At 40.1% G+C, this 26,369-nt stretch overlaps 1 protein-coding gene across 1 annotated transcript; it reads right to left on the bottom strand.

Moving 5' to 3' along the window:
• Positions 1-230: 230 nt before the first annotated feature.
• nab1b (NGFI-A binding protein 1b (EGR1 binding protein 1)) lies at positions 231-14,331 on the bottom strand. Its single transcript, XM_008397177.3, has 8 exons — positions 13,882-14,331; positions 8,028-8,827; positions 7,814-7,947; positions 6,921-6,972; positions 5,636-5,755; positions 4,639-4,813; positions 3,911-4,075; positions 231-2,552 (listed from the first exon to the last, which is right to left on the bottom strand). Exons 2-8 carry the CDS (start codon positions 8,823-8,825, stop codon positions 2,476-2,478), a joined length of 1,521 nt encoding a protein of 506 aa, XP_008395399.1. The 5' UTR covers positions 8,826-8,827; positions 13,882-14,331; the 3' UTR covers positions 231-2,475.
• Positions 14,332-26,369: the final 12,038 nt, after the last annotated feature.

The raw sequence follows: 26,369 nt of genomic DNA, 5'->3' as shown, positions 1-26,369 counted from the left end.
AAGTTTCTTTTATGGTGAAAAGTTGATATAAGATAAACCTAAAGAAAAGAAAAGTCAAAATATAAGGAATGGAAAAAGCAGAGGGAAAACATTACAAAAAATTCTTTTTTAAATTTACCCAATAATGAACAATCTGATCAATTTATACTGTTTACATCAACACAGCCAAAAATTAAAATATAAAACACAAGAACCAGAAGAAAATCAGAACCATAAAACACACCAAACCATAGAGTTCAAAAAATAAAGTTTAATGTTTATGTGCTGTATAACAAATAAAATATATTAGTGTTTAAAAAACAGGTGCATAACTGGGTGAAAGCCTAATCTATCACTTTAAAAGAAACAGTGATCAGTGAGACGACATGCGAGCGTTCTGCCATCGCTAACCTGCAGAAATACAGACAGACGAAAACGTTTCCCCGAAGGTCCCCACCCTGGTGACAGACACACAGTTACTGCGCACATGACAAAAACAACGCATTAGGATGCAAATAGACTTATTACTTACATAAATATTGCATTGATCTCTGAGTGAGACTAAACTATGTTCAGGGGGTCAAACAGATGTATTTACACAGAGGGAACACTGAGCCGTCATGTTTCTACGTCTAAACATCAACAACACGTTGGAAATCTGCACACATGGCCAGAAAACACTGTTAGAGCTAAGGCTAAAAGCAGGTTCTTATATACCAGACACCATTTTTTCCTTAGTGACAATTAAGATTTCTTTTTTTTTTCTCTGTTGTAGCTCTACATACATGAACACTGTATCGACACCAAAAATCTACAGCAAAGTTACACTGGACACAGAAAACCCTGGCTGACAGATTAGGCTATTTGTTATATTTACAAGCTGCTGCTTCAACAACAGCAATAAATTTTTTTATTTCATTTTTTTGTTTCTTTTTTAAATCTTGCAGCCGCTGCAACAACCCCCCCCACCCCAACCTGCGAGCGTCGTTTCTTTTTCTGCACCCTCAAAAAACACGCAGTTGTTTATTCCTGAAAGTTTCTCCTCTGACAGCAGTGTTTTTGCTAAATTACAACGTGAAACGTTCGCTGCTGCTGATCCACAACAGCTCCTGTACATCCTCTTCATAAATTACCTGCCATAAATACACACGAGGCAGCAGCGGTCAGTCCCGCCTCGTTTGAAGGAAACGTTAAAAAATGACAACCTGCTGCAGGGCTGCACCTTAACTCGGCCTCCATACTTCATCCTCTGTCCCGCCACCCTCTACAGCAAACACCTGGATGGAAACTAAAGTCATTAAAATCCATTACAGATGTGTTCATGATTCAAACCGCAAAAAATAAATAAATATTACCCACTGTTGTTCTAGTTTCTAGTGCAAATATCTTAATACCAGGCATCATTTGTCAAAATAAATTCAAATTAATGAGGTTTAAAATCTCCCAGATTGTTAAATTAACCATTTTCTCCACTTTGTTCAACGAGATCATCAAAAAATATCAGTAAATTTGAAAATATGAATAGATAGTTACTGTGTGCAGTTTAGTAGTGAAAGTAGACTACTTTACGTGACTATTGTCTTAAAGAAGTATATAACAACTGGTATGTTTATCAAGAGTATTCACAGCTATAAAGTTACAGAAAAAAATCAATAATTTAATTTACTTGATTAGGACAGAGAACATTAATCAGCTTAGTTCTTATTGTAACTTTTATAGTTACCACAACAGCACTACAAAGTATCGAAATAAAACCTGAAGCCATCTTTAGCACTCTAGAAATAAGACAAAACTAACTTAGTTACAAGTAACTTTTCATCAAATTTTAGCAGATTGTTTCTTAGATAATTCCTTAATACTAATGAAAACATATTAGTTCCAATTGCAGATTATATCATTTTAAGCAAAAGATTTTTTCCAGTGGATCCAGTATTTTTTGTCAATATTAAGGAGTTATTCACTTCAAACAAGCTGCTGTAAGTTAGTTTTGTCTTATTTCAAGTGTACCAAGATATTTGCACTAGAAACTAAACCATAACTGCCTGGTAAAATGTTTCACTCCCAAGACTGATTTCGTGACCTTTGCCCTGAATGAGCACTACAACAATGTGGATTTAGCAAGCAGATCATGTTTGCGACACGATTGTTTAAAAACAGAAATTGCTAAATGCATCAACACCAACCGATGCTTCAGCCTCCACAGCAGAAGTGGAGTTAAGATTCAGGCCCTGGCACAGAAAGCAGAGGTACCGAGTTTAACTCACATCAACATCCAAAGAAAACACAAAGAGCACCGAGGGGCTTCCTGACGTGCTCTCCAGGTGCTTTGGCAAATACTTTTAAAAACAAAGAGACAAATTAAAATAAATGCTATTCATGAGGCAACGTTGGTTGTTAAGGCTCTACTGTGGCTGTGCTTGCTTAGTATCTATAGATGGGTGATAACTGCATACTGTCGAGTGAGTAGAATGAAGAGGGTGGGTAGATGGAGAGGCACTATGTGGAGTCTTCTGGCTCTGATTTGATGACTTTCTTCTCGGCATTGCCGGGCGCTCGCTGTGACGTCCCGTTTTCTGGAGACACATAAAACGCGACATCATCAGCGTTCGGGTTTTTCAGAAAACGTTCTGATGGGTTCCAGTCTGGTTTCTGCTCGGAAATTCACCAGATATCAGCCCACTCCTGCACATACTGCTCGACTGATTTATTGTTTAACAGTAGAAAACATAACTCACTAATGAGAATCAGAGGCTCAGAAAAATGCTTAGTTGCTTGTTGCTATGGTGATTTCCACCTTTCCATCAAATTCAGACAAGAAGTTCAGACTCAAAGAAAAGTTCACGATGTGAAAACTATCAATTTTATCCCAAAAAAATTAATATTGAGAATATATTTCAATTTGCATCAACATAGACAGTGGAAACCATTAATTAGCAGAGAAGCTAATATTAACATTCTTCCTTAATTCCCTGGGTTTCAGCCAATCAGCACCAAGGAAAATGAAAGCCACTCCTGGATTGGCTGCTTTTCTAACCATCAGATAACAACGCATCAGCTAGCATTGGTACTTAGCTTCACAAAATATTTCTTTTAAAATATTTTAGATATGCTCTATCAAGCAAATATCTGTAAATTGGTAAATTTTCCACAGTTAATTAGTTGCCAAGTACTACAGAAAAATCAACAAATTTTCTGCGATTAAATTGAAGATGTTTTTTTCTGCTGACAGGTGGATTTTACCCAGTAAATCTGGAGTTACAATTCACAGAATAATTAGCTAACAAGTGGAGGTCCACTGTACAAAAAGTGAATACTTTTAGACTAAAAATCTAGAGCGTGTTTCATCATGCTACTCCATCCATCCATCCATTTTCTTACACCCTTGTCCCTATTGGGGTCGGGAGGATAGCTGGTGCCCATCTCCAGCTAACGTTCCGGGCGAGAGGCGGGGTCACCCTGGACAGGTCGCCAGTCTGTCGCAGGGCAACACAGAGACACAACCATGCACACACACACTCACACCTAGGGACAATTTAGAGAGACCAATTAACCCGACAGTCATGTTTTTGGACTGTGGGAGGAAACCGGAGTACCCGGAGAAAACCCACGCATGCACAGGGAGAACATGCAAACTCCATGCAGAAAGACCGGGGCCGGGAATCAAACCAAGAACCTTCTTAAACTGCATAATCTCTGATAAAATCTATAAATATCTAAAACTTAAATTATAATTCAGGTGAACTCTGAAAGGTGTGACTGAAATATGGAGCTACGTCATGTGAAAGAAGCTATTAGGGTTTAGTTGTTTGACAATTTTGCAAACGTAGTTTATGTTCACAGTTGTTTTTCTAAGAAGTTGTATGATTTTATGTATATTTTTTAAAAGACAACAATAAGGTGGTTTAATTAAAGTGAATCTACTGTCACCAACCTGTTGCTGGTGTTTTGGCATCATCTGTGCTGCTGCTGTTGTGGTTGTTGTTGTTGTGGTTGTGGTTGTGATGGCGCTTCAGCTCATTGGCTAGCTGCTTGCCCAATGGGAGGTCTCCTTCCTGCATGCTCTGACTGACCACTCGCAGGTTGATTGGTCGATCATCTGGAGGAAAATGACCAGGAACGAGAACAGACTCAGTGTTTCTATCTATAGACAGAGTCACGAAAAGTTCAAGAGAAAGAAAAACAGGAAGAAAAGTAGAGCAGAATCAGAGAGAGAGAGAGAGAGACGCCCCCCTCCAGGCTTCTGGCTAGAGGTAAACAGGCGTGGGCGCCATAATTACAGGTGCATTGTGGGATTTGTGGGAACAGCGTTATAATGAGCTGTCGGGAGTGGGTGAGAGAGGAAAAAGGATGAAAATGAGACGAGGCCTGGAGGAGAAGAAAGATCCTGAATAATGATGCGCCTCCTCTCCTCTTGTCTCCCTCCTCCTCTCCTCTGTTTGCGAACTCCAGGCAGAAAAACGGCTGACAGCCGAGTGTGGAAAATCTGCACCTTTCAGGCGTTTACTTCCAGTCAGAAGCTTCACGTTGATGTGAATTAGATTTAAATTCAGCTCAAAAAACAACAAAGAGTGAAAACAATGCGCTCTATCTGGGCACAGGGGGCAGCAGAGAGCTAGAAGAAAGTGTCAGAAATGAGTGAAAAGTGCTGAAAAAGCCTACCCTGGCTGTCCCTGCTGAGGTCAGCGGCGCCGGCGGCTCCGTTGGTGTTCTGGGCGTCGTTGAGGTACTTGAGCGCAGCGGGCGGGATCCTCCAGTCCAGAGCCTGCAGCCGCTCCTGGACCGCGGCGTCCTGCAGGATCTCCATCTGCCTTGCCAGCAGGCGCTCCAGCTGCATCTGACGCACAGAAACCAGGCATCAGCTGGGAGCCCGGCGCTCTGATGGGCTTTTATATGCTAATTTATACTAATTATGGTCCAAAACTGACCAATCAGGACAAAACAATAAAGAGACAGGCAAAAGAATGAATCTGTCACTGTCTCTTTAAATCCCAGCAGGACGTCTTTTTCATCCAAAACAACCATGAAATCTCTTCTTATGAAAACATTTATTTAAAAGAAATAATTTTATTTTGTTTGCATCTTTAATGCAGGGTGGTGGCAGCGTCATGCTGTGCGACACTTTCTGCAGCAGAGACGTATTGAAAACACAAACTTTAATGTGTTTTATCAGGATTTTTTGAGCAACAAAGTTTAGCAGAACTGCAGAGGAAACTTATTTACTTTTTAGGAAAGTCTAAAAAGTGCGTAAACTGACTCAGGCTTTATTTGAAGAAAATATCTCCTTTCTTTCCATTTTCCAATCTTTAGTCAGAGCCCATTTATATTTGCTGTAATACAGACTGCTGCAGGAGATCTTTCCTGCTCACAGCCATCACCATCTACAATAATTCAGTGAAGAATTTTGAATTTCTCTTTGGCATCAATAAAGTACTTTTGAATTTAAATTTCAAAATGATTAACTTCTTGTTGTTGCTCTGTCAGGTTAAAGCAGGTAAAATTAACTCAAGCTTTAGGTTAAAATGTGATAAAATGTTAATAATCTAATGGTTTTGTAGCTGTAAAAACAGAAGGAACTACTTCCAGCAGTGAAATCTTAAACTGTCTCTCTAGTTTCTCTACTGGGCGCGTTCCTGGACATCGTCCAAGTTGGTCCTACCTGCAGGTTGCGTCCGACCGTTTCCTCTCCTTTGGACTTGGCACAAGCCAGCTGCTCCCTCAGCATCTCCTGCCTCATGTGGATGGCCTGCAGCGCCTCCTGGATGTCGAAGAAGTTCTCCTGCAGCACAGTTACGTCCCTTCAGTCAATACATTTAATCTCCTTTTCCTCTCTGTTTTTTGTTTTTATTTCAAGTCTTTATCTGCAGAAATAAGGGCCTGTCTGTTTAAGTATAAGGTTTTAAGCGGCTTTAAGCGGGATTCCCCAGTTTTGTGTGAGCAGGTGTCGGCTCATCTGCGCCTCTGGATCCCTGCGGAGCCGCCACATGTTTTCCATCAGCGGCTCGCTCTCTGAGAGGAGCCATTCAGAACCGGCTGCGGGCCGAACGGCGCCGGGAGAGCAGCGCTCAGACCCGGCTTTGTACTCGGCTCCAGATCGATGTTCTCAGAGGAGCGCCAGCTGCCAGACCCGAGTCCTCCGAAACCTCACTAATGTGGAGCTTCAGCTCCGTTACTTTGATGTTTCACTTCATGATTCCAGAGAAACCGGTTCAGAGTTTCAAACAGAAACATTTGCAGCACTAAGTGAGAAAAATGTAATTGTGTCGACCTAAAATCGTTCTAAAATCTTTTTTTTTCACATTGTTGCTCATATTTCTAATTAAATGTGACCACAATCAGACTACTGTGTGAACGGTTACGACCAGAAAGTGCAGAAGAAGAACATCAACATCACACAGCAGCGCTTTGTTTCCAGAAGGAGCAAAAGGTTACACACAAGTAAGAATAAAACAACATCAACATATTTTAACTCAAGTAAAAGTAAAAAAGTATTTGGTGAAAGGGCAACTCAAGCACAGAATAATAATTTAATATTTAAAAATTACATCATCAGATGGACTAAAGTACAAAGTTATGTGGAAAAATTGGTATTTTGTAGACTACAATTAAAATAATTAATAGAAATAAAAAAAACAGGCAAAATAAACATTTTCCAAATCAGCTTCTTTCATTCTAAAACTTATGAAAATGTAACAAAAACTGCTGGTGTGTATGTGTATCTGGTGAATTTTAAGTTAAAAGATGTTTTCCATTCAGTCTGTAGAAAATCCAGAAATTTTACTCAACTACAAAAGTTACTCAATTACTCAGAAAACAATTGGATGTGGGTCATATTTGCCTGCTGTTTGAATGTAACCAAGGAGACAAGTTAGAATCTGAGGACAGCTTCAGAAGACGGAGGCTATGATCCACATTAATTACTTTGAGTTGGATGCTGAACTCACCTCGGTTTTGATCCTTTTAGGTGACGGTTCGTCTCTGTCTCCACACCGAGATCTGCAGAAGAACATAACGAAAAACAAAAAACATGACTGTTACCGTTCTGGACCTACAGTTCTGGTTCTGTTTATTTCTTAGAGGAAGGATGGGAAGCCTGTGTTTGACCCATTTTTCTTTCGGACATAAGTTTGTGATGCATTTGTATCCTTAAGAAAAATATATAAAACTTCAGATATCTCACAAATGAGATGATAGTATACATGGAAAAAGAGTTAAAAATGTTTGACTTTTGATCATTTTCAAAAGTTGAAATTTTGACTGTACGAGCTCAGAAAAGTTCCAAGTTTTTTCTAGAAAATTTCTCAGGTTCTTGTGTACAAATTTTCAACTTTTGGATGTCAGAAATTTCCATACATTTTTCTAGAAATTTTCAGAAATTAAACAAAAAATGTCTCAATTCTTTACCCACAAATGTCTTACTTTTTTAGCATAGAAATTTCCAAGTTTGTCCCAAAAATTTGTGAGATTCTTTTTTTTCTAGCAAATTTTTCCACTTTTGAAGCTCAGAAATTTTCACAATTTTTCTCGAAAATGTGTTTAATCTTGCAAATTTTCTGAAATTAACCTAAACATTTCCAAGTTTATTCTAGAAAATATGAGCAATTAATCTCAGAATTTCAGAGTTTTTCTGGCAAATGTTCCTCTTTTGGAGCTCAGACTTTTCAGAATTAAAAAAAATTCTGAGATTAATCTAGAAATTTTAGAGTTATTTTCTCACAAATTTTGAACTTCTGGAGAGATTAATTTTTTAATATTTGAGTTTTTTGGTGGAAGTGTACTCCTCCTAACACAGCTGTGCTACATTGACCTGTTTTCAGCTGTGGTTTTCAAATCTTACTTGCTGGTGCGGTAGGTGTATTTGTAGGTGACCTCTCTGGAGATCTGCCGGGCCAATCCGAACAGCTCGTCGCGGCGCGTCAGCAGCGCCGTGTCCCTCATGCAGAGCTGAGCCGCCGCCTCGTTCACCGTCAGCTGCACAGGAAACAAACCAGTCAGGTTACACAGAGGAAGCGCCCCCTGCTGGTCCGCAGGTCGCCGGTTCGGTGAAGCACCTCGTGCAGCGTCAGGTGTTTGCCGTCCCTCCGCTTGGAGTCGAAGCGCCCGTAGATGGCGCTGTACTTCCGGATCTCTTCCTCCCTCCGCGGGTCGTCGTCGCTCATCTCAAAGATGTGTCCGATCATCTTGGCCAGCTTCTTGTTGTTCTTCAGCTGTTCTTTGACGTCCGCCGGGTCCGTCTTAGAAAGTCCGGGTGCCATCCTGTCCACGCACTCCAGGACCGACTGCACCGCCGCCGCGTCCAGGGCTTCCATGGCGTCTCTGGGGGACGACGGCGAGCCCAGATCCGACGGAGACAGGCTGTGCTCGCTGTCGTTGCTGTGGCCCGACCAGAACCGCGCCTCGCTGCTCCCCTGCAGGGGCGACCCGGTGGAAACCTTCTCCCTCGCCACGTCCAGCTTCCCCGGGTCGGAGCAGGCGGCGATGGCTTTGGGAATCTTCACGCTGGCGGTGTTGGAGCGGTCCTGGGCGCTGAGCAGCGTGGGGGAACCCTCGGGCAGCTTGTAGACGGGGATGCTGCAGACGGGCAGCGAGGTGAGCGGCTGGTTGAAGATGGCCGGGTTGGTGACCCAGTCCCGCAGCGCCTTCTGCAGGCGCCGCACATGCAGCGGCTTGCTGGCCATCCCTACCAGAGCCATGATCTCTAGGAACTCCTCCTCACCGGCCTCACACAGCTGCTGCACATCATCGCCGCCCTGCTGGATGAAAGCCTCGTAGTAATAGAGGAGGTTAGCGCGCTGCAGGATCCTGTAGAGCTGCAGCTCACCCAGGGTCCTCGGCAACACGGCCGCCATGCCTGAAACACAGAGGGACGCAGAGTCAGCTGACGTAAACACCTGAGATAAACTGAAAAAAAAAAAAACCTTTGAAAAAATTAGAAACATTTACCACAACTTCATTCGGCTAGCTGGCTAACTGCTTTTAGCAGCAAAAGCTAAGAGCAGTGTATTACTTTGTTACCGATGTTCAAAACAAAACTTGTTGATGTCACAACCAAGCAAATTTTCTATCTGCGCTCCAACATTAGAGGACAAACTTTGCAGACCTCCATAAAAGACAGAAATAAACCTCTAAAGGTGGAAATTGAAATAAACCTCAACTACATTTGGGTAGCAGGCCAAGTGCTTTTAGCAGTATAAGACAACAGCGACGTGTTCTTGCATGTTTTGTTCAAACACTGAAGCAACATGCTCACTAAATGAGAAGGCACAGAACTATGACTTTGAAAGACTCAACAAGATTAAAATCTTCAAAAGTTTAATTTATTTTACTGAATGTTGAGGTTGGGATTGGTTGTAAACCTCCGACCTCTTTACTTCTGTCTATTTTTTGTTTTTATGACTCTAGACAACAGACATATAAAAGCCAAAGTCCTGCTCAAAGGCTTTCCCAGCCATCTGTCAGTACGGTCCTATTTGGACATTAAAGTGAAGAAAATGTGTGAAAATATATTTTCCTGATGTCATGTAACCATTATTTACAGGATGTTTGTACAAACAAGCAATTTAGGAAACCGAAGGGAAAACTGGTGCTTTTGTCGCCTTATTAAATCTTATAGCTTATCATTTATGATGCTACCTGTACAGTTCCTCTGTGACGCTGAGCTGCAGCACAACAGAGAGGAAGGGGGTGGGGCTTCAGATCAGAATATTCACCTTTTTTCTCAAAAACATAAAGACATTTCCAAAAGGATAGATGCCAAAAAAGTCATTTACGGATTGGAAGGACTGAATACACCTGCTGAGCATCAAGTGTTGAGGAAAAATCTGATAAAATTTGCTATTGTTGCAGGACTAGCTAGCATTTATTTATGATAGTGTTATTTTTTTAGCGCTAACCTTTGTGCTAAACTGAGGAAACACACATTTAGTGTTCCTAAATCAGAAATATCCACCATTTTCCTCCCTGACAGTGTCTCTACAACTAACAGGTTGGCATTTATACTCAGAAATGTCGCCATTACTCTAAACTTTTCACAGAAATCGTGAAGTCACGATGGGCTACTGCCACTTTAAGCCGATGCAGGAAGAACAGGCTTGGCTTTGAGTCTTCCTGGGTGCATGTGAGGCCCTGCGGAGGCTGGGCTGACTGAGGAGTGGCAGCCAGCCGGCCCGGCTTGCAGGGAGGACCACATGCCTCTCTCCACCCCTGCAGGATGTGTAGGTGGTGGGCCTGCCTCGCCCAGAATAGGCCCGGGGAGCCAGGCAGGCGTCGACTCACAAAATGACACAGACAGAAGCTGCCTGAGACAAAACCAAACATAAATAAATATCTGTTGGATTGTTTCCTTAAAAACGTCTTGTTTTTATCACACAAATCCCTCTAATTAGCCTGATTTACAGTGGACATCATGTAAACCTATTGCAACATGAAGGTTTAATCAGACGTAAACACTAATCTCTACATTTATTAGTTGGCAGTGACTCAGCAGTGAGTTTCCCAGTAAGTCTCTGCAGCTCGGACCTGTATGGACATCGACCAGCAGCACAAAGGCGTGAGGAAGAAACGTGAAGTCAGAGCGAGTTCCTTATCTGCAGCACAAACTGAAAAGCTTCTGGAAAACCTAAAGCAAACACGTGTGCAAGCTGATGTAACGGAGGATCTGAGTCGCTTTTGTTCAAATGGACTCAAAAGGTTCCCGGAGTCGAAGATCTGCTGCAACCTCACCCTGAAATAAATAGTAGCTGGTGGCCAGATGGGGCGAACAGACGGTCCTGGTTTCACACCAGAACCAAACGGCTCAGCCGGATATCAGGACTTTCACTGCGCTGTCCTCATTCTGTCATTATAAAGAAAGTACACCCCCCTCAGCTCCAGAGCCAAACAATCCGCTCCTGAACGGCTTCTAAGATTTAAATTTAACCTCAGATATATACGTTACACATATTTATCCCTTAAATAGAGCACTGATTTATATATTTACAATATAATTTAAAAATAAGATTAAGCTAAACAATAAAATGTTTAGGAATAATTTAAACCCTAGATTTGTAATAACAGCATTATATTTATTATTAAAAACGTAGCATAAGGCCAAATAATAAAAGTTTGTGAAAATGTTTATGCAAAATGAAAAACTAGATTTGTAACATTAGTATAGATGGTGTTTATTTTCCTCTCTCAATATTTATTTCATCAGAGCCACCATTTAAAATATACACATGGTTAATTCAAATTAAAGAATTTATGATAAACTAAAACTCTAGATTTGTAATAACAGCATAATATTTGTTTATAATATGTATTTGATCAGAATAATTTTTAAAAGGGCAAATTATAAACATTTGTCTAAGTACACCAAATACCCTACAAAAGCAATATTTGTAATAATATTATTTAAGTCATTTTTAAATAAAAATTATGGCCAATGTATGAAAGTTGAAAACCCTAGATTTGTAAAATAAATTTAGAAACTATTTTTCCTTTATTAATGCTTTGAGTTTGTCAAACATTGTATTTACTTAAATTTTATTCAATAATAATATCTAGTTTGCTCTTAAATGTCCATAAAAATTTAAATATAATGCATAAATGGACTTTAAGAGCTGACCGTGGCCCCCCTGTAGCCCCCTCTTTGCACCGCCCCTGGTTGACCTCCAGGTCTGATTTGCCTTCTTCCTGATGCTGCAAACAGTTTGCAGCAGCAGCATAAGATCTGCAGGCTGGTCACACATGTCCAACCGTCTAACATCATCGTCTCCTTCAGTGACACGTTTGCCTCTGGCCTGAAACATCCAGACTTTCCAAAACGATCTTTTACAATCAGAAGCACTGATTTTTAACCAATCAGTGATTTTCAACTTTTTCCTTCCTGACAGCCGCATTACTCACCGGTTATTCCGTCAGTAGCAAAAAACTTCCACGATCATTTCATTGTGCGTTTAGCTGAAAAACATTTGTTATGAACCATGAAATGAAAAACAGCAGGTTTGAGTTTCCCCCCCCTCCCCATCAGATCAAACATTAAACGAAGCTTTGAGTCTGGAAAACAAAACGAGGACATGCAGGACGTGAGCAGATTTGATAAAGAAGAGGTGGAAAATAAAAGGAACGTGAAATGTCACTTAAAGAACATTAGCATTGATGATAAAAACACGTGGGCTAGTGGAGCTTCTTAAGGCGCTCTCGTCCTCCTCCGCCGGTTTAGGAGTCACTCACTGCAGATAAACATTTTTTGGACTCTAAAAGCTTAAGGCGATTTATTTCACAGATGTTAACCGCATCACGATTGTTTTGCATGTTCTGGGTTATGTTAGTGATTACTCGTGAATTTTGCCCAAAAATGCTGCATTTCCTCTGCCTCTTGTGTCTAATATGAGATGTTTTCAGTGAGCCGGTGTGAAACGTGTCATCTGAATATGTAAAGTTTCATTGAGGAAACATCCAGGCTCAGGAAGAATCCAGGCTTTGTTTGTTTCATGTTGTGTTGATTCTGACTGTTTTCCTTCTATTTCCGACCAAAACTCTGGAGCTAAATTTATCAGCAGAGTGAAGGCTGACCTCTGGGTGAGCAGCAGGTGAGCCGACCGTCTTCCTCTGAAATAACAGGAGCTCTGGCAGACAGAGCGGTGAAGTCAGGTGAGCTCTGACACACACAGGTGGGGCTCCCTCCTGGAGAGAGGATTCCTCTGACTTCGCTCTCATTCCGGAAATAAACTCTGATATTTCTCAACCAGAAGGCGTTCTTGGAATCTCACCATGACACTTTCATAGCACCTTTTCACAAATGGACCATGGTGAATGTGTGCTGCTGGTGCTGTGGGATTTAAACTGTGTTTTCCATGGGGTGTACCACAAAGCTCCATTCTCACCCTCGTTTTTTCTCTACTTGATGTTTTTTTTCCAGAAACATTAATTTCCTATTATTTTTATGCAGATGACGGCCCGGTTTACCCTCTGCAGGTGGGTGTTTAGGGTTGCCCTTCTGGCATCAGGAAATGGATTTTACTAAATTAACTCAGGAATGGAGTCACTGGATGACAAAAGGAGGAAACTGTGTTGAACTTTCAACTCTGAATTTGAACAATAAACCAAAAGCAAAAGTCAAATTCGGTGACGATTGTCGGAAATAAACTTGATTCTTTCTCCGTTTCTATAAAACAATTCCTTTTGGAACGGGCGCCTGATGTTGAAGTTTGATTTTTAACACTTAAACGAGTAAATTTCTCTCCACTGGCTGCAAGCTCTTTCTGAACTTCCCCGGGATACCACAAGGCACCGAACTTGGTCCCCTTCTTTTTATTGCTGTAACTGGGCGCCATTTTCCCGGAAACATAACATTTCATTTGTATGCAGATAACTGACAGGTTTATCTTACACTTTTCAAAATATAAGTCTTTTTATAGTGAGTTAATGCATTAATCTTCTGCGTAGTTTATTTAACTTTTGCATTTATGCACAAAGTTGTTAGTTTTGTTATTGGCTAACCTTTAAAGTGCTTTCTAAATAAAACCAGTCTGAAGTTTTGAGCTTGTGCCTCTATGAGGGTGTGACGTGATCCTTAAATACTCACTGTTTGTGTCTGTAGCAGCTAAAAATAAACCAACAACACAGAAAACATCAAATATGTCAATAAACTGAGACATTTAGAGTCCAGTTATGTAGAGATAAAACATCGAGGAGGCAGAAAGTGAATGATTTATGTTGGTGCTCAAAGCTTTAACCAATGTTTATCTGATTCAAACTGACTTATACTCTGATCTGCAAACATGTTTACATTTAACTTCATTTCCTTTACATGGCTGCAGTTCTCCGGAGCATTTTCATCTTTGCAGCAGAACTTGATCATATGTTCATCATCATGTGCAGCAGAATGAGGAGGAAGCGTCATGGTGGATGAAGTCTTCCTACCTGGTGAGTGTTTGGCCCCTTTGGCGCACCCTGGTCCGGATCCTATTTCTTTCCTGTATTCCTCTTCTTCCTCCTCTTCAGTTTTCACCAAACACAACAACACCCCGTCGCTTCGCGCGCAGCAAAAAGAAACGAGGAATCCCACAGAATGTGATCCCGCAGGAGCAGCGGAGCGCGCAGACCGGGGGAACCTTCAACTTCCAGGACGCAGCAGAACCAGCACCGAGGCAGCGGCTGTGCGTGTTTCTGCGTGTCCTCTCCTCTCTGCGTGAAAACTTTTTCCTTCCTCTGGAGCCGAGAGAGAAGAGAAAAGAGCGCAGAATGTCAGCGCGGAGCTGCGGAGCTTTGTGCGTCTCTTCCCTCAGAGTGTGTGTTGCGTGTGTGCGTGGGGAGTGTGTGATGAGTGTGTGAGAGTCCTCTCCCAGCGTCTCTCCACTCCCCTGCACTCTTCTCAAAGGTCAAACCACACACAGAGGCGCGCGCAGACACTTCCGCCTAAGCCTACAAAATAAGAGCGCCACAGTCTGGAAATGTATAATCCAGATTATTAGGGCAGAATGCATCAGATTGCTTTACTGATGATGCATTTTTAAATAATAAACAATCCATCCAGACCTACTGCTATTTAGTATTAACATTACAAGCCAATAAAATTTTTATTTCTCAGTGTTTTATGAATGCAAACACTAAATACTCACAGAGCAACATTAGTCAGTCAGTCAGGAAACTGCTAGAAAAGCAAATAAAAATCATTTTGCTGCAGTTTCAATCGTTTTAATGTTCAGCAGCCATGTTGGATTTAGAAACTGATAAGAAACTTGAAAATTTCATAAAATTCAGAAGGTGTCCTATATAAAATTAACTTTGATCAAATTGGATCAAGATCATGCACCTACTCATGTTTACCAGTTCAACAGAAAATTAATTAATATGTGAACACAAAATAAAAACCAAACAGCTAACATTTTTGTGGAGTTCAGTTCAATTACATATTATTTATACTAAAGGAATATCAGATGTTGTCATAACTCATATCACCCAAATATTTACAAATATAATATATCATAGATTTTGATGCTGTGGGCAGGATAGATCTCCAGTAGCAGTGAGTCATCCAACAAAAACAAAAAGGCCTCTGACAGAAGACAAAAAAATGGCAGAAAAATATTTGAATTTGGTTTGTAAGACAAAAACAAAAACGTGTTGTTGCCATGGTTACACGTCACAACTGTCCGAAAAAAAAGTAGGAAAGGAAATCTTTACAGCTGTGCAGCTTTCAAAACCAGAGGGAATAGTTGTCCAAACATCCAACAGCTCAACCAAAAAATAAAAGTCTAAAAAGAACAAATAAGATCGATAACAGAGCTGCTTATACCAGAAAAGGCGGCTCTAGAGAACATTTATCTTTGTAGAGCCCAAACAAAATAATTCTTTTTTTTTTTTATTAAAAAAAAAAAATCGTTTTTTTTTTTTTCTTGCTTTGCTTCTCAACAAAAAGGAGAAAAACAGGAAAAACTGTTAACTGGAACACATTAAGAATAACTTTTTCTTGGAAGACATGTTTTGATGAATGGTTTTAGCCATCTCTGGATGTTTGTGGCCCCAGTTTTTGATCATCTGAAGCTAAAAGCAACAAAAGAAAAAAAGCTGCTGGATAGTAACTGTAAAAATAAATAGTAAAACCTAGAAATTTATCTGAAAATCTCCCATCATAACAACGAGTAGTGGATGTATCCAAATTTTGTTCCACTTTCCAGTATTGAATAGAACTTTTTCTTTTTTTAGCACAAAACGTCATCATTTTATTCCCGACTGCTCCGTGCTTTTATTTTGTTAAATCTTCCTGTGAACCATCCTAACCGCGTGCAGCTTCACGCAGCAGCTGAACAAAGTGGGATATTCCGCGCGGTCGCCACAGAGCCTGCTTCTCCTCTCTCTCTCGGTCTCTCTCTCTCTCTCGCCCACGCTGCTCCCTGCGTGACGCAAATCCGCGCGTGGGTGGACACACGGGGCGTGGGAGGCTTTCTGCACGGAATACCAAACACAGGCAGGTTCGACACCCACAGAGACACGCAGAGACGCTCCCTGACGAAGAGCAGAGAGGAGACAGTTTCATCAGCAGTAAATATTGTCTGAGCTGATCATCAGAGAAATATTCAATATTCTCAATCTGGGGCCTCTGTTGATATTTACATTGTTATTTTACAGCATTAATTATATTTAAATCGGACATGTTTTTGTGTTAAATATTTATTGACATCTCTTGTTGTTTCTTCTGCACACTCTGCAGCTATAATTTGTATTTAATAATTACAGAGGTTTTTATGTGATGGATCAACATAAAGCCGTTTAATATTGAATGGAAGGAATAAAAATCTGAAAAGTGTGGCGTGCATTTGTATTTATCCCCATGAGTCAATACTAGCGTTAGACATCTGGAAACTCAATTTGTCCCATCCATCCATCCATCCATTTTCTTACACCCTTGTCCCTCAGTGGGGTCGGGAGGGTTGCTGGTGCCTCTCCAGCTAACGTTCCGGGTGAGAGGTGGGGTCACCCTGGACAGGTCGCCAGTCTGTCGCAGGGCAAAACAGAGACACACAGGACAAATCTTCCCACAGATACTCTGTCAGATTTAGGTCTGGACTTTGACTAGGCCATTCTAACATGAGTGTGATATGTTTGATATGTTTGGCTGACCTGCTGGAAGGTGAACCTCCACCCTGTCTTCCTATGAACTCTGACCTACTTCACTTTCCTCTGAGGAAGAGTTCATTATATTAGCATGGCAGCAATTTTGGATGCTGAGCTCAGGGTTGTTCAGCTTGTTGGTTGCTGGATTTTGAATGTGAAAATATATTTTTATCATAAATTCAAAGCTCCTGGTCAGGACTCCTGACTTTAAACTCTTGGGTTTCAGACATTTGCAGATGTTTTATTGTTTCTACATCTGGAAAAATCACAAAAATCAGTTCATAGCTTTTTATTTTATCCTGGAAACCCACTGGAAACACAAAGCCTTTGCTCTAATTTACATTTCTGACCTTGGGATTTTATTTCCATCTATCAATTTGATTAATTTCTCGTTTTGTCCCTCAGCGTTTTCTAAAGTAACAGCCTCAAACTTTGACTGAATCGGCTCCGCATCGTTTCAGTTCTTCATTTCTGTCAGATTCGTTTCTCTCACTCTCTGACGGCAACAACATTATGAGACTTAGCTGATGAAATCACATGTATGACCTCTTATAAAAAAAGTTCAAATGATCTATTGAGCCCATTTTAATGTAAAATATCTTTCTGTGTTGAGTTGCAGCTGAATTGTCTCGATTGAGGCTGAGGTTTGGGATTTTCATCCGTTCTCTGGGCTTTGATTGGTCCAAATGAAGAGTCTCTGGACCAATGCAGCTCAGACGTGGGCGGACATAAGATATGAACTTCTGTACTAATAAAAAGTTTTAGATTTAATAAGAAATGGGAAAGGAAATGAAACCTCTCCCCAGTGAAACATGCTGCTTTGTGCCACAGTGTAAGCACACACTATATGGAGTACTTTTAGTGCCTTTAATGTTGCAACACTTGAAAAATAAACACTGTAAATTGATCCAGAGAAATTTTTATTAAACACCTGTTTAGTAAAAAATATATATGTGTACATATATTTGTTATTGATTTATACATTTTAAATGATAAATCAGCAGTAATGTTTAGGCAGCTGGAGTGGCAGAGAAACACAAACACTCAGTTATGAAACAAGTTGTGAAAAAATAAATAAAAGTTACTTTTTATTTGGAGTTTTTCTTTTTGCTTTTTACCTTAGAATAATTTTTTTTTATCGTTTTTATAATTTATTGTATTTGTGGGTATTTTTGCAATTTAATGTAAACATCCATAGAAAAGAAATAAATTTTGTGTTTATTTTTTTAGAGTGTATGAATACGGTTTAATAATTTAATTATTGGTTAGAGTGTTAATGAAGAACAATGGTATTTTAAAAAATGCTCCAATTTAGATCCCCAATGATTTACAGCAATGAAAAATGGATTTATGGAAAGTCAATTGGTCATGTAATTGTATAGTTCTGTAAAAGTGCAGGAAAAATTTGTAAATTATAATAATTGTATTTGAAGACTGGTCAGCAGGTGTGCGGTTGTAGACGTTAGTCCCATGTTATCACAACTTCCATCCAAAAGAGGGAGCTCACATGTGTGTCAGTTACTAAAGTCCTCCACACCGAAGCAATGCAACAATGGACACAAGAGTCTGACGACGCTGCAGTCTGTGAAACTAAATTCTGGTTCTGATGGATTCGGGGAGCTAATCATCATGTGTATGGAAAGCCGTATGATTAAATAATTACACCCTCCGCAACAACTATGAAATTTGTTGAATATGCTATAAATTATTAAGCACCACCTGGTGTTCAGAGAATGTCACTGCATGACAATGTTGAGCTTTTCCTTTTTGGCACACGGTGGAGCGGTACAGAGGAATATTAGTACCTTGTTAAAAAATGAAAAAAAAAAATAAAATAAATAAATAAAATAACTAAATAGTACATTTCCAAAATAAAATCGGACGTGTTTATTTTTGTAATATTAAGACTTTATTGTAAAATGAGGAATTTATTTTTATATTATGACTATATTCTCTCATTGTTTCAACATTATTATGACTTTATTTTCCTATTATTGGAAGTTTGTTGTCATACAGGCTTATTCATCATCATATTATGACTATTATGATAATTTTTTGACTACTGTGGCCTTAATACTCTGTTGAGGAGCTGAATATGTGTTCCTAGAATTTTACATTTATTTCATTATATTTTTGCAAATAAAAAAGCAGAAGAATTTAAATAATATGTCATTATTTTCTTGTTTTGCCCATGATTTAATGCTACATAGGTTGGGTTTGTTTGGGGTTCTTCTGCATATTCATGCTAAGATGAAGTAATTTATTTTCCCATGACTGTCTGTCAGTATTTTGCGTCAAGCATCAAGACAGCAGCCCAGAGGAGAGATTCGTTTACCTGAGGAGTTTTGAGGGACATTCCAGAGTAAGAAGAGACGATCAGAGAGTCATCTAGAGAAGATTTACTGACATTTGGAGTGAGGCTGCTTTCTGGCAGCAACAAGCAGAACTTTTTAAATGTGTGAGGTGGAAAGTTTCCTTCTGTTTGTGATGCTCCTGGAAACACTCCAGCTGCTTTCAGTCCACCGTAAGGTCAGAAGAATGACCTTTTGAATGATTATATTTTGGTAAAATGCCAACTGAAGGAGCCCCATTGGGTCACGCGTTAGCCCCACACATGTGCGTCAGTGAAACACGCCCGTATGCAAATGCTCCACTCAGATTTCACAATTTCAAGTGACAGGACATGCAAATGGTTTCCAACACAGGGAAGTGGGTAGCAGGAAGCTCAGAGCGCTGCGTGAGCGTCGCAGCTCCGCTGATCTGATCGAGAGTTTCCCCAGAGTGACTGAGCCGCTCTTTGCTAATCAAAAACAATCCAGGCCAGCATGAGGCGGCGGAGAGGCAAACATGGTTGTTACGCACAAAACCCACGACCAAAAATCAGAATTATCTCACTGTAAACACGTCCAGGTGATGCAAACATCCAGCTGCAGGCAGAAACTATGATGATTATTATTATTACTCACTGCTTTGTGTTGTTTCTGCAGCACTTTTATTGTTGGAGCAGGGAGTGTTCACACTTTTCTCCTGTCTTCTCACGAACAGGTTAACGGGTGGATTGCTGTGTTTTTGTTGGGGTTTTTTTCATGCTCAGTTGAAAGTGAAAAAAATGCTGATGGAAAAGTCACAACTTCCTGTCTGTGATGTAGATAGAAAAGGTGGAAAAACTTTTTAAAAAGAACATTTTTACAGCAGAAAACGAAAAGCGTTTGGATTTTTGCAACAATTGAATGAAATTAATAATTTCATTTCAAAAATAATATAGTTGCAAGTTGATATTTACTTTCACTGGATAACAAGAAAGGCAATTTTCATGCCTGACTAACAAATCAGACTGAACGTTTCCTGTGTAATGATTCCTGGGGCTGCTATATTATTCATTGAATCACAATTAGAATAAAAAACTCATTCAAATCAGAAATTTTCAAAATTTTCCTTGGTCTAAAGTGTTGGCAGTAATTCAAGAATGATGCAAAGTCGCCTCTCAGCCCAGCTGGTTGATTGGATTGAATTTTCATTTTTAATTATTTCCAACAAGTTAATTCCAGACGCAACACAAACTATTTGTGTTTTAATGAACACATCTAACATTCATTTTAGTTTCAATTAATTTAACAAGCTTGGGTAAATACGTCAGGTGTTTTCTTAAAAGCTGACCCAAATCTTATAAACGTAATATTTGGATTTTTAAATAAATTGACCTAAAAAAACATCTACATACTTAGTATTTTTCTTTTAAAAAGGTAAATCATGCAAAAATACTTAAATTTTGGATCTAATATGATTTGCAGATCCTTTTCCAAACAATCGAACAAAAACAACGTACAAAGACAACGTTGTGGTCGAGTTTCAGCTTCCTGTCTGTCTTGAGATGCTTCAATATTTCCACATAATATTCTGATGTAATCCAGACCATTTCCTGTTAATCTGAGAGAATAGTTTGAATCTGGGTAATCTGTAGAAATGATAATCTGGTAGTTGTCAGTAGTTGTTCAGAAACGGCTCCAACACTCAACAAACACGTGTAATTTACAGTTTTTCTTACTGCTGAATAATAAAACCTCTTTATCCAAATATGAGGCTAAATTAACTTAAATCCTGTGGTTTGTAGAAAACAAAGACTTGTGATAATGGATGTTACATAATCCTTCCACCTGGGAAAATCCCAGCATTAATCTGGGATGGACTGAAGGGAAACGGTTCCTCACAGCGTTTACTGACAGCGGCAGTCCTCGCAGGTTTGGGGCTCCGGGCGAACAACATTCAACCAACCATGACGTCATTTACATTTCCAACTGCCGGTGCAAAAATCCTAAAAGTATATTTCAACTTCTCATTTGAAAAACATGGAAATGTGAAGCAGCAGGTTAACAATTGGTTTAACTGAGAATAAAAATGGTTGCTTATAAACAGTAAGACTGCTAGGATATATAAGATATATACGATATTGGTAAATCGACCCAACTTTTCAGTTTTGTTGCTAAGCAGCAGCTTTATGCAACAGAGTGATTAGCAGGCCAACTTAACTTTGCTAACTCATGTGAAGTGATTGAGGAGCTGCTATGCTGATAGCAAAAAGCTAAAAACAAAAACATATATTCCCAATTTATGAAATATTGAGATTGAGAAACCAAGCAACAGCAATTCCAGTTTTTCATTCCCACTTTGTAGTTTAGTTTTTGAAGAATTAAAATCTTAAAAACTACAAACTTTTGTGCTGAAACCAAATCTGTAGAAACCTCTATTACAGATGCATCAAGTTGACAGTTATTATTTCTGCTAATGCCTGAAGCATCACTTTAAGGTTAAAAAGTGGGTCAAAGGTCACGGCTAACACAGAGCTCATGAATACCAGAGATTAGACGCTAATCGAGTCGATACGTCTGGAGCTGAAGCTCAAACTCCGTCTGAGCAAAGAAAACTTGTTGCTCTAGAAAACGTTCAGCTAGACTACAGAGCAGCGACTCCAACCCATCCACCATCACTTCCACGCTGCCTCGTTCCCCAGCAGCCAGTTATTTTGGGGAATTAGGCCAGCCGCCACCGGCGCGAACCCCTAGGGGAACAACCTCCCACCCTCAAAGCCCCCTTCCTCCCTACCCACCCACCTCCAGCGCCATTACCCCCTGAACGCAGCAGAAAACACCACAAAGACCCGCAATTTACACACACACTCCTCAGCTCCTTTTATGTGCTTTCAAAAAGCCCAGGAGAGGAGAAAACCAGTATTTGGGAAGTGTGTGTGCTTTGGTTTGAGGTGTGTATGTGTGTTTCTCTGTGCGTACGTTTCACATCCTCTAATTAATTTCAGAAGGAAAGTAAAACAAATATCAAAGCAAAAGCGTAGAATCCTGAAAATATTCTGTGGCACATTTTAACTGCCTGAATCAAACCAGTTTAGTTTCAGGAAGAAGATAAAAGTCACAACATTAACAGAGCCGCCTGAAATTCACACGATGAAATCTGGTTTTAGACAACTTCATGAAAATTACTGTTAGAAATCATAAAAAACTTGGCATCCACGTGAAGAACACCACAAATTTCACAAAGTGTTTTGGTCTAGTTTCTAGTGCAAATACTTCCTTTTAAGCAATATAGGAGCTTGTTTTAAGTCAATAATTCCTTAATATTGATGTTAAAATGTACTAGTTCCACTGGCTGATTATTTCACTAACAAGACATTTTCCCATGTTATTAGTGAAATAATCTGTCAGTGAAACTCCTACTTTTCCATCAAAATTGAGGAATTATTAACTCATATCTTGTTAATATTCTGGTAAATGTGTGTAAAGTGTGTTTGTGGTCTCTGCAGGGTGATTTTTATGTTTGTTTTGGTTAGAAATTATTATTTTTCTTTTATTTCCAGGAACTAAAACTGAGTTGATGAGACTGAAAGTTCAGACTGAAGCAAATAAAGGAAGTTAAACCTGGTGAAGCGTTTTCCAGGTAGGCAGGTAGGATTCCAGTCCGCCCACCTTCAGCCTCGAAATCCACGTCTGGATATTCGGTGTGTGCACACACATGTGTGTGTGTGCGTGTGTGTGTGTGTGTGTGTGTGTGTGTTATGCAGATATGACCTTCTAACGGCGTTCAAGGATCAAACTCCAAAGAGAGCAGGAACAGGAAATCTTTACCCTCTCTCCTCCGTTCACCTACACAAACTGAGCTCAATATTCGACAACAAGACGCAAATAAAGCAGATAAAAACGCCGACAGGAAGCGGGATGTCCGCCCACACTGGGAGGTAGCTGACACCCAGCCTGCCTGTTCCCACAAGTCCCAGTTTCCCCTCACCGTACCAGCCAGCCTCTCTTCAGTGACATGAAGATCAGGAGCCTCAGCTTAAGAAAATTGCATTTATCAGGCTGAAAGTTTGTTTATTTTGCCCTTGAATGTTCACTTCATTCCTTAAAACTCAGCCTGACATTTTGGCGAGAGCGTTGGTCTCTTTCTGACTCAGCGTTGGATCGATATTGCTGTGATTTCTGCCCTCATGCAGCCAGGCTCCATCTGACCATAATTAGGAGGAAACGGCTCAGATCAGAATCCCATAATCCTTCAGTCTGACTGTATTATTGATCTGCAGTCAATAAAACATGATTTTCCTTCATTTCAAAACGTTTTGTTTGTGCCAACTGTGTAGTACTTAAGAAGGTAATGATTAAATTAAATTAATAAAACGTTTTGGGTTTAATTTTACTATAAAATTAATTGAATAATTAGAAATATCAGCATCATCAACTCCAAGAGAAAATATGCAATAATTTCTATTCAGAAGTGTTAATGCATTCAGTGAAGTTCTGCTCTGTTACTGTTACACTTAAAAACAAACACTGCATCCAATAAAGACCTACTACACTGCAAAAACAAAATCTTATCAAGTATTTTTGGTCTAGTTTCCAGAGCAAGTATCTTAGTTCAGTTGAAATAAGACAAAAATATCTTACAACTAAATTTTTAGTGATATAGGAACTTGTTTTAAGTCAATAATTACTTAATATTTGCACTAAAAACTCGACCAAAAGATTTTGTGTTTTTGTAGTGTACAACTAACCTACTAAAAATGAGAACGTTTTGACATTTTTAGCATAAAATTTCACTGAATGACTGAAATGTATGTATTTATCGTCTATTTGTGGTTCAATGTTCTCATATTCATGGATTTTTATGTAGCTTCACATTTACAGAACATTCATCTATGTGCAGATGTTTTTGTAGAGCAGATAAGATGCAGTTTGACTGCAGAATATCGCAGCTAGTTAAATGTTAGTTGCTAAAGATGCTAAAAGTTAGCATCTTTACGCTCTGTCTGGAAACGGTTCAATTATCTTTACTTTAAAATTGCCCAGATATACAAAAAATGGATTCATTCATTAATTTATTAAAATGTTGCAAGTTTACCATTTTTTTCATTTAAGGAAAAAAACAATGGATTGTAGCCCCTGTGTGCAGCTTTCCTTTATTTCATATTATCAAAGCAAACCTCTGACTGCTGACACAGGACTTTCAGCAATAAAAGGGAAAAAGCTGCGTCTGACCCGAGTTAACTGTCTGAACATCTGTTCCACTTGCAATCCATCAAATTAAAGCCCAGAAACATGGAATAGTTATTAGTCTGACGGCACTACATGTCAGCCGGGAAGCCGCTTTAATTGAAATTAGCTCAACTGATTGGCTTTAAAACCGTTTCCATCCTCCAGTTTTAGTCGAAAACCGTTAAAAATGTGAGAGCAGGAGCTGCAGTTTCCACATGACAGCAGCAATCTGCTTTCATGTCGTCCTGTCAATCTTCCTCTGAGAGTAGGCGTCACTTTCTTTTTTTTTTTTCTCTTTTTTTTAGTCCACCCCTCCTCTCCCCAAACCCGTGAACAGAGGATGTATTTCATTTGGCAGGGAGCCTCTTCATATTTCACTTTTCACGAGACGCCTGTTCGTTTAATTTCTGCAGCCTCTCTTTCCCTGCAACTTTCTTCCTTTTCCATTCCTCTGCCATCGTCTTCTTCTTCTTCTCCCCCCCGGAGTAGAAACACATTTCAATGACACGCCCACGCCTGGGCCTGTCAGCCCCTCACCCTGTCAGAGCGCCCACGCCGCTCTGCTCCCCTCGGTCTCCTCCCCTCTCCACCAACCCACATCCTCAACACTTTGCGCTCAGAAAAAGCAACTCCTTTCATCCAAGTTCCTCTTTTTCGGAGGACAGATTTAAAAAGAAAGAAAGGAAACAGAGGAGGAACAACAGAGGGATGTGATTCAGTCTCCAGGCGGTGTTGTGCCTGTCATGGAGTGTCCCCTTTCATTTGAAAGGAATACAAGAAGTGTGATGAAAAAAGCAGTGGAATAATTAAAAAAAAGAAAGAAGGAAAACAAACGCCTCTCGTCTGGTCTCCACCCTGCTGTGTTGCTGTTTTGGGTGGCAGACAGGCGTGGATGTGACCTCACCAGGAACACAGATTTAAAAAAAATGAAAAGAAGAAGGACATTGTGAAATCAGGAAGGTTGGAGCAGCGGAGCAGGTTCCCTCTCTAATAATCGGAGTGTATTCTCAGAGTGTGTTTGACGTGCAGCGCCGGAGCCGGTGTGTTTGCTCACAGTCTTACTTTGTGTCTGTTGAGAAAATGTGGGATGGTATGAGCGGCTTATGTCTGACTGAACACGTGTGTGCCTGCGTGGGCAGGGAGTGTGTATAGGGGTGATGTGTGTGTGTGTGCGCGTGTGCGTGTGTGTGTGCGTGTGTGTCTCTGCACACATTACACTGTTGTGGGCGTTTTGGGCAAGGATGTGTGTGGGTGTAGTGAGCGTAGGCGGGGGTTATGTGACATACAGATAGAGACTGCAGTGTTCCTGCAGTGTGTTTATGTGTGTGAAACTTTACTGCAGAGTGTGAAGAGCAGAAACAGCTATAAGGGCCTCCTGCCTACAAATGTGCCAGCGTGGAAATCTGCTGCCTTCGCCTGCGTCTCTGACTACTTTAGCTTGCAATCACCTCCGAGAAGAAGACGCTCTGAAAACGTCACGCCAAAGTACCTGTTTTACATTTTTATAGCCACAAACTTTACTTCTTCTCTGCTTCAGAAACAACAAGATCTTTCTGAGCTCTAGATTGCAAATACATTCTGAATCAACGGCCATTTTCTTTAGTAACAGAAGAACTTCAAAGTATATAAACCAAAATATAGTATGTGAAGAAACATGGGTCAAGAACGGAGCCCTGTGGTACTCCGTAGCTCAAAGTCAGTACTCAAAGATCTGCCATGTTTTAGGCAGATGTGTTGCTTGATGACGTTAAAGGCTTAATGCAGAAACATTGTTGTGTTGGACAAAACAGGAGCTTCTTAAAGAGACAGTGGCCCAATTTCAGAGCGTTAAATTGCCAAGTCACTCTGAGTCGTATTTTTATAACAGTTGAAGGTAACATCTCGATTGTGACATAACATGGCCAGGAAAATACGCAACACCGCCCCTTTAAACGCCTAATGGTTGACCCCAGGTACAACTCATCCACTTTCACAAACTGTGATACTTAAGATGGTGACATTTTTTAACAGAACCCCCATTGAAGTTTGACTCATCAGACACTGAGGATGAAGCGATGATGCAGCCTGAGGTTTTCTATCCCTCCTGTCCCGAACCAGTGAACAGATCCTCACATATGAACTCCTTTTTAAAATCAACGCTAACATGTTAAAACTGAAGCTTCTTTGGTTGATCAAAATCTGACACTTCATAAGTGACTCATCCTCTAAAGTGGGCTCAGTTGGTGGCAGAAGGTGTTTGTGGGTAAAAAGATCACACTG

The sequence above is a fragment of the Poecilia reticulata genome, chromosome 2 (genome assembly GCF_904066995.2).
Source record: "Poecilia reticulata chromosome 2, P_reticulata-male-v2, whole genome shotgun sequence".
NCBI lineage: Eukaryota > Metazoa > Chordata > Actinopteri > Cyprinodontiformes > Poeciliidae > Poecilia > Poecilia reticulata.
Note: the sequence above shows the minus strand (reverse complement) of the source record. Positions and strands in the feature narration are given on the sequence as shown.